The sequence below is a fragment of the Halichondria panicea genome, chromosome 1, assembly GCF_963675165.1.
Source record: "Halichondria panicea chromosome 1, odHalPani1.1, whole genome shotgun sequence".
Lineage (NCBI taxonomy): Eukaryota > Metazoa > Porifera > Demospongiae > Suberitida > Halichondriidae > Halichondria > Halichondria panicea.
Genome location: NC_087377.1, coordinates 2,916,723 through 2,930,430, shown reverse-complemented (window position 1 = coordinate 2,930,430; position 13,708 = coordinate 2,916,723). Strand labels below are relative to the sequence as shown.

Genomic DNA, 13,708 nt, shown 5'->3' with positions numbered 1-13,708 from the left:
CATTATCTAGCTAAATCTGGTCCAACTAGACAGCAGACACAGCTAGTTAATTCAGTAAAGCCAGGGGTAGCCCTACTTCTACGGTTGTTCAGTACCCACGGTAACAATTCCTCTGGGCTGGGCTAACTAGTTGAGCCACGCCTCACAATTCTCTAGCTGCTTCTTCAGCTTCTTGCTCAGTTTTGTGGCTTAGAGAAAGGCCAGCTACTCAGGGGGAAGAGTCCAGATGAAAGTCTGGCAGCCAGGTGACGTCCAAACGGTCAGTTATTCTTTCCACCAACTTTTTAATCTAGTCTAGTCCTGCTTGCACTGCTACTACTGCTACTGCTACTCTTCCTACTACTACTGCTGCTACTCTTCCTAGCTAGTCAAAGGTTTCTTTTTTTTTTTTTTTTTTTTTATAACTACATATGCACAAAGAGACATCAAAGCTTACATCAAAGGACACAGATTTTTTAGCCTACTTGACTGATAAGGCGGTTACCTAGACTACAGTTTGTTTGTCAGGGAGGAGCTCACATACAACTTCATCTAATTCATCATAACGATTCCTTACCCATTGTGGTAATTTCTACAACAGATTGCCAAGGAAAGAGATAAGCACAGTTAGCTGCACTGGCCTTGTCATCTTGATAGGGAGGTTCTCACAGGTGTATAACTTTTTCATAACTGTTCCAGTTGTCTGAAAAGTGTTCACAATCCTGTAAACAGTAGAAGCATCTACAGACAGATTTGAAGCAATATTCTTCAGGGAAAGCTTTTCAACCTCACGCTGCCACACCATCCTCCATCGAATGTCTTCACTGTAGGCAGATATCCTCTTTGATTCACATGAAGTTGAACTTCCTCCTCTCACAGCCATCAGCTAAATCTACTGTACTTCGGAGTAATCTTTGGCCAGATTCAAACCTTAATTCTGCGCATGCGTTAATTTGCGTTATTGCAAGGTGTAAAAAATCACAGTAATGATATTCATTTGAAAAATAATGAGATTCATAAGGTGAAATTGATAATGACATAATGAGAAAAGCCGCCCGCCCGCATGCAATTAGAAAAACTTCAGGAGAAACCAGAGTATCACTTGGAGTGGCCTAAAGTCTGGAAAAACGAGGCTTTTGAGAAATGGCTACCGAACAAGACTCAGAGTGAGTGAACATGTAGACTATAATTACTACTCATGGTAGCACCTTGTGATTGCATGGAGGGAGGCTCATTCCATTAGTAGAGTCAGAGCAGGATACTGTAAAACCTCTATTTAAGGCAACCCTCTAAATATGCGACACTAAATTTTTGCCCATTTATAATTATAGCATCGTAATTATTCATTTTTTGTGTATACATTAAAACTCTATTTTCGCAAAACGTACTTAAAAGTGTCGCAAGGTTTTACAGTAGCTAGCTAGCTAGCTAGCTAGCTATGATCCATATAATTATAGCAAAGTGACAGCTGGATGTGCGCGCATGGTGTCACTTGTATACAAATGATATACACATCAAGTTATTCTCTGTATTTTGTACAGTGCTCAAAAGAAGCTAGCCGTGGACTTATGGGAGGCTGTAGGGGATGTCATCAAATTGAGGTCCCTGTTGGGACAGGGGGCAGACCCCAACCACCAGCTCTACTGGAGTGACGAGTGGGCGGATAAGCTGCCTCCATTACACAAGGCTTGTTTTAAGGGCTACCTTGAGGTTGTGAAGACACTTGCTACTTATGGAGCTCGTACTGATAAAGTTGGTGGGATAGACAACATGTCTCCACTTTGCTATGCGTGTGAGGGAGGTCATAAAGACGTGGTAAAGTTCCTGATCCAGGAGCTCGGATGTAGCACTGGTAAGTTACATTTGTGTTATTGTACGTAGCGAAAAGATAAATTTTTCACGAACTTGCTATTGTGCGTAGTAAAACATTTGCTATGTACAGTACTTACGCTTTTACATATGATATATTTTGTGGTTGAAGTACCATTTTGTTCCTCCATTCACCATAATAATAATTATATACTGTTAGTATCTGTGGTAGTTGAACTCTGTTCCACAACAGATGTGAGGGATAAGGATAACAAGACTCCTCTTCACTGGGCTTGTGTGAGAGGAAGTAAAGACGTGGTGCAGTATCTGGTGGAGGAGAGGAAGATGGATCTTGGTGAGATCATAGATAAAGGAGAGAGGAAAGTTAATTAAAAACGGCAGGCCTAGATTAAAACTGCAACGCACGGATGGTTTTGAGTTTTAGCTTCTATTGACAGTCCCTGTACTCATATTTGTACACACTAAGAGACTACTTACATACCGTATAGCGAGAAATGTTCGTGTTGACTTTATCGTAGTACATGTATCTGTATTTTGTTCCCATAGCCTCTCCTGCTGTTCGTCTTTGCTTCTGCCCAGTTTATTAGGCACTGTCAGGGAGGATTTTGGATTAGGGGGGGCGAATTGGGAAAATTAAAACTGTAGGAGGGGCTTAGTTATCAGAATTATAGCAGTACAAATGAATCTGCCTGATCCTAGGGGGGGGGGGCGAATTACCCCCCTCGCCCCCGCCCCCCCTCAATGCAGCCCTGACTGTTTTGTTCGTGTAACTATTGTGTTTGACTGTGTGTAATGTACAGATGTGAGGGATGATGAGGGACGGTCACCACTGGACAGAGCTCTGGAGGATCTGTGTGATGATTATGATGCTGATGATGGCGGTAGTTGTGTGGATGTTGCCCTCTACCTGATGAGCCGTGGCTGTGCATGTGGTGATAAGGACAAAACCGAGTTACTGTGTGCAGCATGTACATATGGCAAGCTGGATGTAGTGAAGGAACTGGTTGAGAAATACAAAGTTGACCCCAAGAGTAAGTGTGATAATATTATACTGTCTAGCGGGAAATTTTCGCTATTTGGTTCCAAAGCCCTCAGCAGAAATGTTGGTGGGTAGCGTTTCAATGCCAGGAAACCACACTCACCAGTATAAAATACCGGTGCATGGGAGTTTATCCCGGTTTTAATTTTTGTGTTAACTGCTCTTCCCTAGAAAAATGCGAAAGTTTGCACACCACGAAAATTTCCCGATATACGGTACATGTAAGTAGCCTCTTTAGTGTGTGTGCTAGCCTCGAATCCACGCCGATTAAAATACGGTGTGGATTCGAGGCTATGTGTGTGCTTGATATGAAGTCCAATTTTCGTATTCTAAATATTCATATAGCTCAGAATGGTATATTGAAATCGAGCTAGGGATTAGATGTATAACATATACAGTACATTATATAATTATTAATTAGCCAGATTTCATAACTTTTACTGTCAGATGTGTTGAATATTGAGTGCCGGTCACCACTAGAGGAAGCTCTGGAGGATCTGTACTATGATAAAAATGATAACCGGGTGGATGTTGCCCTCTACCTGATGAGCCATGGCTGTGAATGTCGTAATAGGGACAAAGCCGAGTTACTGTGTGTAGCATGTGAGTGGGACAGGCTGGGTGTGGTGAAGAAGCTGGTTAAGAAGTACAAAGTTGACCCCAATAGTGAGTGTGATAATCTACGATGTATTAACCTCATTAGTATGTGTTTGGTGCAGAAGGCCAACTTGTGATATCAGTGAGTACAACGCAACCCCGTGCAGTGTTATACCTTTGTTTCTACACCCACTCTTGCTCAGGTATAACTGACGATGCTGGCTGGACTCCTCTTGACATCGCTAAACAGTGTGGTTTCACTGAAATTGCTCACTACCTCAAGTCTGTACGACAATGTAAGCTCACTAGGATCATGAGTACACAGTGTGGTCCAATACAGCTACTCTCTGTATACAGTTGCTGTGACTGGAGGCACTAACTCCAGGCGTAAGAATGGACCACCACCAACAAAGAAACAAAAAAGTAACTACCGTATACCTCGAAATTTTCGAGGCACTTATATTTTGTGGATTGGCCTCTAAAAGCCATTTCGTTGCACAGTGTTCGCGGAATGACTGCTTACCGGAAGCCACCCCTTTAAATATTTGCATGATAGCAGGTAATTCTAGCAATTTTCGTGTAGAATTCTAACCCACGAAATCCGCGAAAATCAAGCCCCTTGAACATTTCGCGCTATACGGTAATATTTATTTTTCCCATATGCACGTACAAAGTCGTCAGATATTGTCTCTACCTTTTATACGCCCCCCTCCCACACACACACACACACACACACAGGTGCCCAGCCAGTGACTCTGAGAGTGTGTCCTAACTGTGAGGAGAGCTGTCACATCCGCTGCAAGAACTGTCCCGAATGTGAGGACGAGTTCCCTCCTTCCACTAAGAGCAGGGCCAAACCTGACCAGGATATTGTGGAAAACTCTTCAAACCTACTGCAGATACTACAGAAAAAGGTCACTATACAGTACACACTGTATACTGTGTATTTGCATTGAGTTCGACCCCGGAAGTTATGTGGGCAATTATGGCTTCATTTATGCTTCATGTGGTGGACAAGTATGCCTGGGACTACTTCTACATGGAAAATGCTAACTTTTAGCTGGTTGGAGCTTACAGCATATAGATAGAAGCGCTTTTTAACAAGGAATCCAATGGTATATGAAACTTTGAATTTCAGTAAAGTATGACAAAGTTATGTCAACTTTATGAAGGTCAAACTCAACACAAATAGACTTTAGTACGAGTAACAGTAATATTGTATTCTACAGCCTTACAGAGTGGCAAAGTCTATTAATTTTGTGTTGTGTTTGACTTTATAATGTTGTTACATACATAACTTCGCTAGTTTCACATACCATTGGATTCCTTTTAAAAGTGCTTTTATCTATACAGCTAAAAGCTACATAGAATTCCCTGGCATACTAAGCATAAATGATCGACTACATAACTTCCTGGGTCGAACTAAACGCAAATAGACTGTTATAATTATTCCATTAATAATCCCCCCTCCCCCACCCACACACACACACACACACATACCACCCACACACACACACACACACAGGTGGACCAACTGTCTCTGTTAGGATTTGACATTGTCGTACTAGTGCACAGAGATTCAAACAAATCACATGACTCCTCTACCACGTCACATGACACGCCCAGTCGCTCATGCCACACCTACAGGAAGTTTGTCACCTCCGGACTGGCCGAGAGCTTTGTTGAATCTCCTCTGGTGTACGGCAGTTGGAAAGATTTCTGTAGCTCTGACAAGACCTCAACTGGACACGCTCAGCAATCCAAGAGCCCACAAAAGAAAAAAGGAGTACAAACGAATACTACTACTACCACTCAGGAGGGGGACAGATCACATGATACGAGTGGAGTGTCACATGATCAAGGCAGCGAATCTCAAGACAGCAATGGTTCCAGTACTCAATCACAAGCAGCACCAACCTCTACTGACTTGACACCACTCGTATCTTCTCTCCGTCAGCAAATTGATGCCATGCAGTCCAGTCTACATGCCCCACCCACTCACACGTACTCCCCAGCTACTGGTTTAATGAACACAGGGCAATCGACCTTTGTACCCGGTGATCCACCACTCCCCAACCATTTCACTGGACCTTCTTCACACAACTCGAATCCCTGAATCCCGTGTCGTTCCCAATGTTTCCATCTTCACCTGCTCCAGCATAATTATTATCGTTTCTCTTCACCTATTACACCATTGTTAGAGTCGTCTAGGCAACCGATGAACTCTGGCCCCAACACTGACTCAAGCTAGTACAAAAACTTCGCAATAGCATGATTATAAAAAATATTATTATTATAATTATTTGCTTGGAATGCATATTTGTGTTGGGGATTTCCCTTATTGCGTGACAAGTGTATGTTAGTTACCCCATAGATGATACAGTACTGACGTGGATGTGAAACGGCCTAGTATCCGGAGGGGTCCACGGGAATTGTCTGAAGCTATCATTGTAACGAGCAGATTATGTTAGAAACCCTGTAACTGTCATGTTTATATAGCAACCAGAGCGTAGTAAACAGTGTTCTGTGTCTGAAAACTGGTGAAAATGACTGGCACACATTGATACTTGCAGTGGGCTTGTAGGTAAGACTAGTTCTCTAAGCTCATGGGAGAATATCATATTTTAGCATAAATTTTCCTGTAAAAATACTTTGTGTGAGATTTTTGGCTTGGACAGTAAATATTCAGGTTACCATTCAGTAGTAATACTTGAAGTACACTGTAAACTACGAGGAGAATCTATGTTTGACAACTGTTATGAAAGTTTAAGTGCTATAGAAAGGGCTAAAGCATGAGTTAGTTGCACTTTTTGCGTGAGGTTATTTCTAAACCTGTTGAGCCTACTTTTTGCATATTTAGCTGATGAAAACCTTCGTGTATTGATGCAGCAGGAGAATCTATTAACTAAGCATACAGTAAAGTTATTGGAAAAATACAGCCTCAAGAAAAATATGTAAAATCCATGTACATGTACTGTTAAACAAAAATTAATGCTACGTTCTTATTACAACTACAATTATGATTTCTATCAATAAGTTCACACGTACATGTACATGTCATTAACTTTCCAAATTGCAGTGTTGTCTTTCGCTGAGCTAAGATATCAATTGCCAAATGTTAGCTAATTATACTATCAAGTGAAATTTATCCCAGGACCTACTCGAGTGCTACTTCTCTAGGCAACACCATCGGTGAAGACAGCATTAACGTCCAACCTCTTTTCAAGTGCCGTGTATCTACACTTGTATAGGAATTTCGAACCGGCAAGTTGGAATGTGTCTCTCTCACAGCCACTTCGTAAACGATCAAGAAACAGTTTATCGTGTACTATAAATTAATACTCTCAAGACTATTATAATAATTATTAGCATGTACACGTACACGTACACGTACAGATCATCAACAATTTCACCGGGCCGTTTGCTTATCTCATGCTAGTGTTACGAGTCAGCCACACTTCTTTTGATCTACATGCATGCTACCAACATTGAGTGGCTTGCTTTTTGGATATAATTACATGGGTACAGGGGTAGATCTACTATAAAATAATAATTATAGACTATTTACTAGACTAATTATAGAATAGTTAATATCATCTTGCACTGGACTGTACTTCCTCTACTCATTCTACCTCCTCACAGTCACTACTACTGTCTTCGCTTAATACACTTGCAGCATCAATATCCTCTCTGTTAATGCATAGATTCTCTTTTATCTGTCTCTGGCCAGTTCTGCCAACTCACTTACACAGCTTGGTATAACCTCGATAATTCCCTCGGCGTTTATTTGGAACAAATTGCCTAATTTACGGAAACTAGTAAATTACCTCGGATATGCTCGTTACTATGATAGCTTCAAGCAGAATACCGGAATCCGGAAACGTTTCACATCCACGTCAGTACTGTATCATCTATGGTTACCCCTTTCTCCATTGTTCCTGTAGCCTCGATCCCATGCAGCCCCTAGCCTCGAGACCAGGCCGATTAAAATACGTGTTTTAATCGGCCTGGTCTCGAGGCTATGCAGCCCTCACTATTCTTGAGAGCGGCCTGGAATCTGGTAAGGATCATTCAATTTGCAGCTTCGTACATCTGGTAAAGTATCACTGCAGTGATAAACTGAATTTAGACATGCAATTTGTGGGGAATCCATTAGACTCGCCCTTCCTCCCTTAATAGGGACTGGTGGATTGCCTATCTGAGAGTTGTGCCGTTACCTGAATCTGGTAATGACCAATCAGAGTGCAGTATCAATGTCATGTGACATTCTTACGCCCACAGTATTGCTTAGTTAATTTCTTTGTGGTAGATAATAACAAAATAATGGATGCAAGACTGTGCTAGTGCAAGATTAAGCGACCAAGCAGAGCTTATCAATCAAGCTGCAATTGAGATAAATCCTCCAGTGACTTTAGTATGTAAATGATTTGCACCACTTGTCTTACATTGGAGAAAATCTTTCCAGTCTGGGGATGAAAAGGGCTTGATAGTAGCCTTCTACCACCAGTCTCAATGTTTCTTGGTTTCTCTGCCACAAACTAAGCAAGGGGAGCTTATTTGTAATTGTGTAGCCATTTGCAACCTACGCATATCAGACATTACAAACCACATGATGATGTCATACATGATGTCATGCAACTCATTAAAATTCCACCGGCACAACTCTCAGATAGGCATCCACCAGTCCCTAACAGAGGACAGAGGAGGTGCGACACGGTCACGAGATCCATTTTAATTAGTTTTGTTGTCTGTTTTTACATTGAAAACATATTGGATTTGGCTCTTGTATTACTTCAATACCGTACACAATTAGCAGTTGATATTTGGTACCAAGCAAGTACTTCTACTAACAACACACTTGGAGAGATTAACCCCAAATAACCTCTGAAATAAACAATGCAATGAACAGAACTAAACGCAGAAGAACTGGGAATGGAAGTAGATCTGACAGAAGTTGCAGTGCACATACTAGAGTGGTACTTCGAATAATTTTATATTTAATCCATGAAAATTCAACGTTAAGAATGTCCCCCTTGTCGATAGCACTCAATACAAAATCACACAGTTCCTTGGGTACATACCCAAACACCTTCCAACAGCCAGCAATTATCTTACACTCAAATGCCACTGCATGAGAATCATACGGATTGTTAGGTTCGGGATTTAATCTCACTGGAACATCTTTTTTCGTTGATCAACATATCAAATGCTAGCTTCAAAGTTTCTTGATACAAGGGGTCACGAGTGACACCAACACACTTAAAATTAACTGTGCTAATTTCTTTTGAGACTGCACACTCGTCATCACTTTTATCTGATTCTGTTGACAAACTGTCAGACATCAACGCTGGATCGTCATCAGAGGCATTTTTCTCATCCATACTCTCTTCTGTCCATCCCCAGATAATGAAGAGTCCATCTGGTGTAGATTCAAGGTGTTTGACGTACACACGTTTGCAAAACTCTTCCACCTACATTCGGAATAATTATTTGTACTATAAACTATATGTATGATGTACACAATTTCATATAATTATGCCTCTCTATAATTATAGTTTGTATGATCACTAGCACTATATCAGTTTAATGTAGTGGACGGAATTCTTACCGATACGAAGCAGTAATCTTTGAGTTGAATAGTGAAAGGAGGTACTATTTTGTCTAGCTCGGGATCAGCTCTGATGAAGGCATCCATCATTACAACAGGAGAGTCACTAGCACTGTCTTGGTCTTCTTTATCAAGGAACTGAATTCTAACTTGTCGCAAATCCACATAGATCACTGAGAAGGACGGGATGATATAAGCAAACTTTATTCCTATCTTCAAAATATAGTGATCAATCTGTCAAGTCCAATTTCTACTGATGACAAGGGACTAGAGACTGACAAAGGACTAGCAATGTCGCTGTCTACGTTTTGCTGGGAAGACATTTTGTTTGTGGCAAGTGTGCGCGTTATTTAAAGAATGTCAATTTAGCAGTGATACATCGCTTCCGGTCGTACCTCCTCTGACAGAGGAAGGGCTGGCTTAGATGGGCGTGCCCGTCCCCGGCCACGGGCACGCCCATCTAGGGCTAGGGAATGCATGTGACATCTCGCGATGGTTTTAATTTTACTGTGAGATAAACAAGCCGTCTATGAACAAACGCTGTATCCATCATTATGGCTACTGGAAGTGAACAAGACTCAGGGTGAGTGAACATGTACATGTCATATGTAGACTAGAGTGGCCATCTTGTGATGGCGACAAGTACTTTTAATTATAGTGATCAAAATCCCCGGTGCTTTGTTCTCAATTAATTAAATGCCAAGGGTAAATGCCACGGTATGGGTACTAGTGATACCAGGAGCACATATGTACTCCTGGTGATAGTAATAAGCCTATATATATATATACATGCAGTTTTGCTCTGCCGGTGGAATTCCATTGCAATCAGTATTTTATCACACCCACTTAACTTTACCATGTACCACGTATTACTAATAAGTAATTAAGTTCATGACTGCTAGACATTGCTAGTGGCTGACACCCGCTTTAAATGGTAATCATCGCTATTGGGTAACATCCACTTGTAAATGAATATTGCCATTGGCGTAACTGGCCAGAACAAAACTACCCCTCTAAATACTGATGTTACATAATATAGCTAGAGTTCATGATTTCTGTGATGCTCCAACTATAATCATACACATGCAGTGCTCAAGAGATACTAGCCTTGGATCTATCAAAAGCAGTTCAAAATAATGATGCCAGCGAAGTTCGGTCCCTGTTGAAACAGGGGGCCAACCCCAACCACCAGATATATTGGGGTGTGGAATGGTACAAGTATAAGGGCAGTTTCCCTCCAGTACATGTAGCGTGTATGAATGGCCACCTGGAGATCACTAAAGAACTCGTTAGTGGTGGAGCTGATATCGAGAAAGGTGACGGACGACATGGCATGACTGCATTTCACTGGGCATGCCACAAAGGGCGTATGGAGATTATGGTGTACTTGACACAGAATGTAAAATGTCGTACTGGTAAGTGTGTGTGTGTGTGTCAGTAGCGTAGCGTAGCTAAAGGATTGAGCCCAAATTTTTAGAACTAATTATTGTGATGATCTTGTGTTTGCATGTCATGAGGTATCACCTACACAGATGTGAGGGACATGAACAACCAGACACCTATGCACCCAGCTTGTTTGGAGGGAAATGCAGAAGTTGTCAAGTACCTAATGGAAGTACTCAAAATGGATGTTGGTGAGTGGGTTCACAATGAACCCCAATTGTCAATAACTGTATACGGATAATGGACGAGCATGACAATGCAAACAGTTGTACACTTGATGTATGTAATTAAGCCGTGTATAGCGTTTGAAATCCCACACCAAAAACAATGTCACAATAATTATTCTGAATCTGTAATAACATATCTCACTTGAATTTAATATTCCTTTGGGGAACAATGTTTTGGCCTTTATACAGAGGTGGCCTTTGTTGAGAGGTGGTTTTGTACACAAACTGTTCATTTGGGGAATGCCTGGCCGTTATAATTTAGCTGGCCTTTATTCGGAGGTGGTTGTTAACAGAGGTTTCACTGTATCAACACACAGATGTGATGGACAATGACAACAAAACACCGCTGCACTTGGCTTGCATGGAGGGAACTGTGGAAGTTATCAAATACCTAGTTGAAGAGGGAAAATGTGATGTAGGTGAGTGACTATAATTATACGCAATCGAACTGGCTTCTCCATCAAATAGACCACATGTTAGTGCATGGGTGTTCCCTGTATCAGCCAATGTTTGCACAAATGCTAAGCAAAGAGTACTGACTTAGACAAGGACTGCGATTTACAATCACGAGTCTGTGCCAGTATTAAATTAGCTATTAGTAGTTGTTTTACTATGCCCTGCATGCATCACTACTGGAAAAATTTGACCCGGAGGATTCACCCGGATTAGGTGTTTTGTATAAGCGGGGCTTATGTTGTCAGTGTGTGTGTGTAGCTAGTGTGTTCATGTCATCACTTCACTGTGAGGTGTATTATCACACACAGATGTGAGGGACAGGGACGGACGAACACCACTGCACATGGCATGTACGTATGGATTCAAAGAGGCTGTTGAGTGGCTGGTGGAGGAGGGCAAGTGTAACGTTGGTGAGTCATGCTTGTACAGTACATGTACGTGGAACCCCTCTATAACAGACACCTTTGGGGAACAATGTTTTGGCCTTTATACAGAGGTGGCCTTTGTTGAGATGTTGTTTTGTATAAACACAAACTGTTCATTTTGGACCTGGGTGCCTGGCCGTTATATAGCAACTGGCCTTTATTCGGAGGAGGTGGTTGTTAACAGAGGTTCCACTGTAGTGGGTACTGCCACTGCCAATTTAATTACCCCCTTTACAGTTATAATTATATTTGAACTTTTGATCTCTTGTAGCGATATTCTGATTTGACCACACCCATGCACTACACATAATAATGTTATGTAGACACTAATGCAAATGCATAGCTCTTGTAGAATATCCTCGCCTGGCTTTAGAGACATCTCTTTACTTCAATGTGGGTTGCTAAGCACATTCAGTATGAAACCTTAGAACGAATAAATAGTTTCTGGCTTTAATTTTACCACATACACTGTCTAACTAATCAGTACATCAATAATCATCATGCCATATAACCGTATAGCGGGTAATTTTCAGGGGACAAAATATTCGTGGTTCAGCAATATTGAGACATTTTGCATACACTGTCTAACTACCGTATAGCAGGTAATTTTCGTGGGGCAAAATATTCGTGGTTTTCGTGGTTGGAGGTCTGACCACGAATATTTTACCCACGAATGAAGCGACCTTGCCTACCTTTACCTGCAGTGCAAGCAGCAACCACGAAAATATTACCCACGAAATCTCTCAATATTGCTGAACCACGGAATATTTTGTCCCCCGAAAATTGCCCGCTATACAGTATGTCAACTGTAATACAATACATTATTGCATGGTACACGTAAGGTGGCTAATGTCAATGCTCTCAGTCTGATATAATATTTAGTACAAGATCTGTGTCCCTCACCTGTCCAGGTGTGACTAGTAATGGTGGCGACGCTCCTCTTGACCTGGCAATAGTGTGGGGATACCCTGAAATTGCTGACTTTCTCAAGTCTCGCATAAATCCTCCACTCCTCAGTGAACCAGGTATGTATGTGTGTACCGTATTACTAGAATATTTTGCGGGTGAAGAACCTTTGCGAATGAGCCGAATCAGCAGAAAATTTGACCCTTTGCGATCAACTATTGCGTTCTCTGGCAAGGATCGTGTGTATTTACTAGTAATAATTTAGGTTTTGCGAATTTTATTGTGATCAACCCTCGCAAATTTCGCAAATGTTTGATGCTCGCAAAATATTCTAGTAATACGGTAATAGTACTGTACACCAACACTTGTACTTCACTCATACCGTATAGCGGGTAATTTTCGTGGGGTAAAAAATTCGTTCAACTCGAGAAACGGTGGTTTTCGTGAGTAAAAAATTTCGTTTAGTCTCGTTGCCTACCTGCATTCCTACGTTCCAGTAAGCCACGCCTACGTTAAAATTTTGTTGAGGCCAGCTAGCCCACGAAAATAACGAATATTTACCCCACGAAAATTACCCGCTATACGGTATTACTGACTGCGCCCACTCACAGCCTAAAATCGAGGCTTACTGCATCTAGGATAGTGTTATATTGTGCAATACAAAGTATTAATCATCAGTGCATGAGCATTCCGTTTTTGAGGTAGTAACGCAAACAATGGGCACAACTCCAACACAATTGTGTGCACATGTATGGTGTTGTGCATTATACATATTTGTGCCCCATTTAATCCTGGTTAAATCCTCGTGTAGTATTACTGTAATGATTATACTTACCTTATATATACACCCACACACACACACACACCCATGCGCACGCACACACACACACGCACACACACACACACACGCACACACACACACACACACACACACACACACACACATGCACACACACAGGAGTTCAAGATTCCTCCTGACTTGAAGAGCTGGTGATAGCTGCTATAATTATTATAATGCTCAATAGAAGAACTCTGTACATGTACATGTGTAGTTAACTAGCTAGGCTAGCTTTAGGTTCACCATAATTAGAAATTCTAGTTTAAATTATTATAAACACTCACTGTTTCTTATTAGCAATAAAAATGATGTTATTATGCCTCGAGGCGTAGCCGCACAAGGGCTAGACAGTAATTAGCC

General features: G+C 41.4%; 2 protein-coding genes and 1 long non-coding RNA gene across 4 annotated transcripts; 2 read left to right on the top strand and 1 right to left on the bottom strand.

Annotated features, from left to right (window-relative positions):
- Positions 1–1,027: 1,027 nt before the first annotated feature.
- Positions 1,028–5,798, top strand: LOC135330941 (uncharacterized). 2 transcript variants are annotated; one of them, XM_064525934.1, is made up of 9 exons: positions 1,028–1,145; positions 1,521–1,831; positions 2,042–2,143; positions 2,610–2,840; positions 3,296–3,514; positions 3,649–3,741; positions 3,803–3,868; positions 4,184–4,359; positions 4,971–5,798. In XM_064525934.1, the coding sequence occupies exons 1-9, from the start codon at positions 1,123–1,125 to the stop codon at positions 5,559–5,561; spliced, it is 1,812 nt and encodes a 603-aa protein (XP_064382004.1). In that variant the 5' UTR covers positions 1,028–1,122; the 3' UTR covers positions 5,562–5,798. The 2 variants fall into 2 exon arrangements, with proteins under 2 accessions (XP_064382004.1, XP_064382012.1); XM_064525942.1 differs by lacking the exon at positions 2,610–2,840 and having other exon boundaries at positions 3,335–3,514.
- A 2,510-nt stretch (positions 5,799–8,308) lies between these two features.
- LOC135333508 (uncharacterized) lies at positions 8,309–9,453 on the bottom strand. Its single transcript, XR_010393942.1, has 2 exons — positions 9,054–9,453; positions 8,309–8,916 (listed from the first exon to the last, which is right to left on the bottom strand). It is a non-coding gene; the product is annotated as an uncharacterized LOC135333508 (long non-coding RNA).
- A 26-nt stretch (positions 9,454–9,479) lies between these two features.
- LOC135331700 (ankyrin repeat, PH and SEC7 domain containing protein secG-like) lies at positions 9,480–13,657 on the top strand. The gene is made up of 7 exons (XM_064526941.1): positions 9,480–9,636; positions 10,143–10,468; positions 10,586–10,687; positions 11,041–11,142; positions 11,488–11,589; positions 12,516–12,629; positions 13,469–13,657. Exons 1-7 carry the CDS (start codon positions 9,608–9,610, stop codon positions 13,486–13,488), a joined length of 795 nt encoding a protein of 264 aa, XP_064383011.1. The 5' UTR covers positions 9,480–9,607; the 3' UTR covers positions 13,489–13,657.
- The last annotated feature ends 51 nt before the right edge of the window (positions 13,658–13,708 follow it).

Excerpts from the sequence above, each read along its gene's own strand:
- LOC135331700 (XM_064526941.1), top strand. The coding sequence starts at position 9,608 with ATGGCTACTGGAAGTGAACAAGACTCAGG. Across the intron at positions 10,688-11,040 it reads AGTACTCAAAATGGATGTTG|ATGTGATGGACAATGACAAC; the intron begins GTGAGTGGGTTC and ends ATCAACACACAG. Across the intron at positions 11,143-11,487 it reads AGAGGGAAAATGTGATGTAG|ATGTGAGGGACAGGGACGGA; the intron begins GTGAGTGACTAT and ends TATCACACACAG.
- LOC135330941 (XM_064525934.1), top strand. The coding sequence starts at position 1,123 with ATGGCTACCGAACAAGACTCAGA. Across the intron at positions 1,146-1,520 it reads GCTACCGAACAAGACTCAGA|TGCTCAAAAGAAGCTAGCCG; the intron begins GTGAGTGAACAT and ends TATTTTGTACAG. Across the intron at positions 3,869-4,183 it reads ACCAACAAAGAAACAAAAAA|GTGCCCAGCCAGTGACTCTG; the intron begins GTAACTACCGTA and ends ACACACACACAG.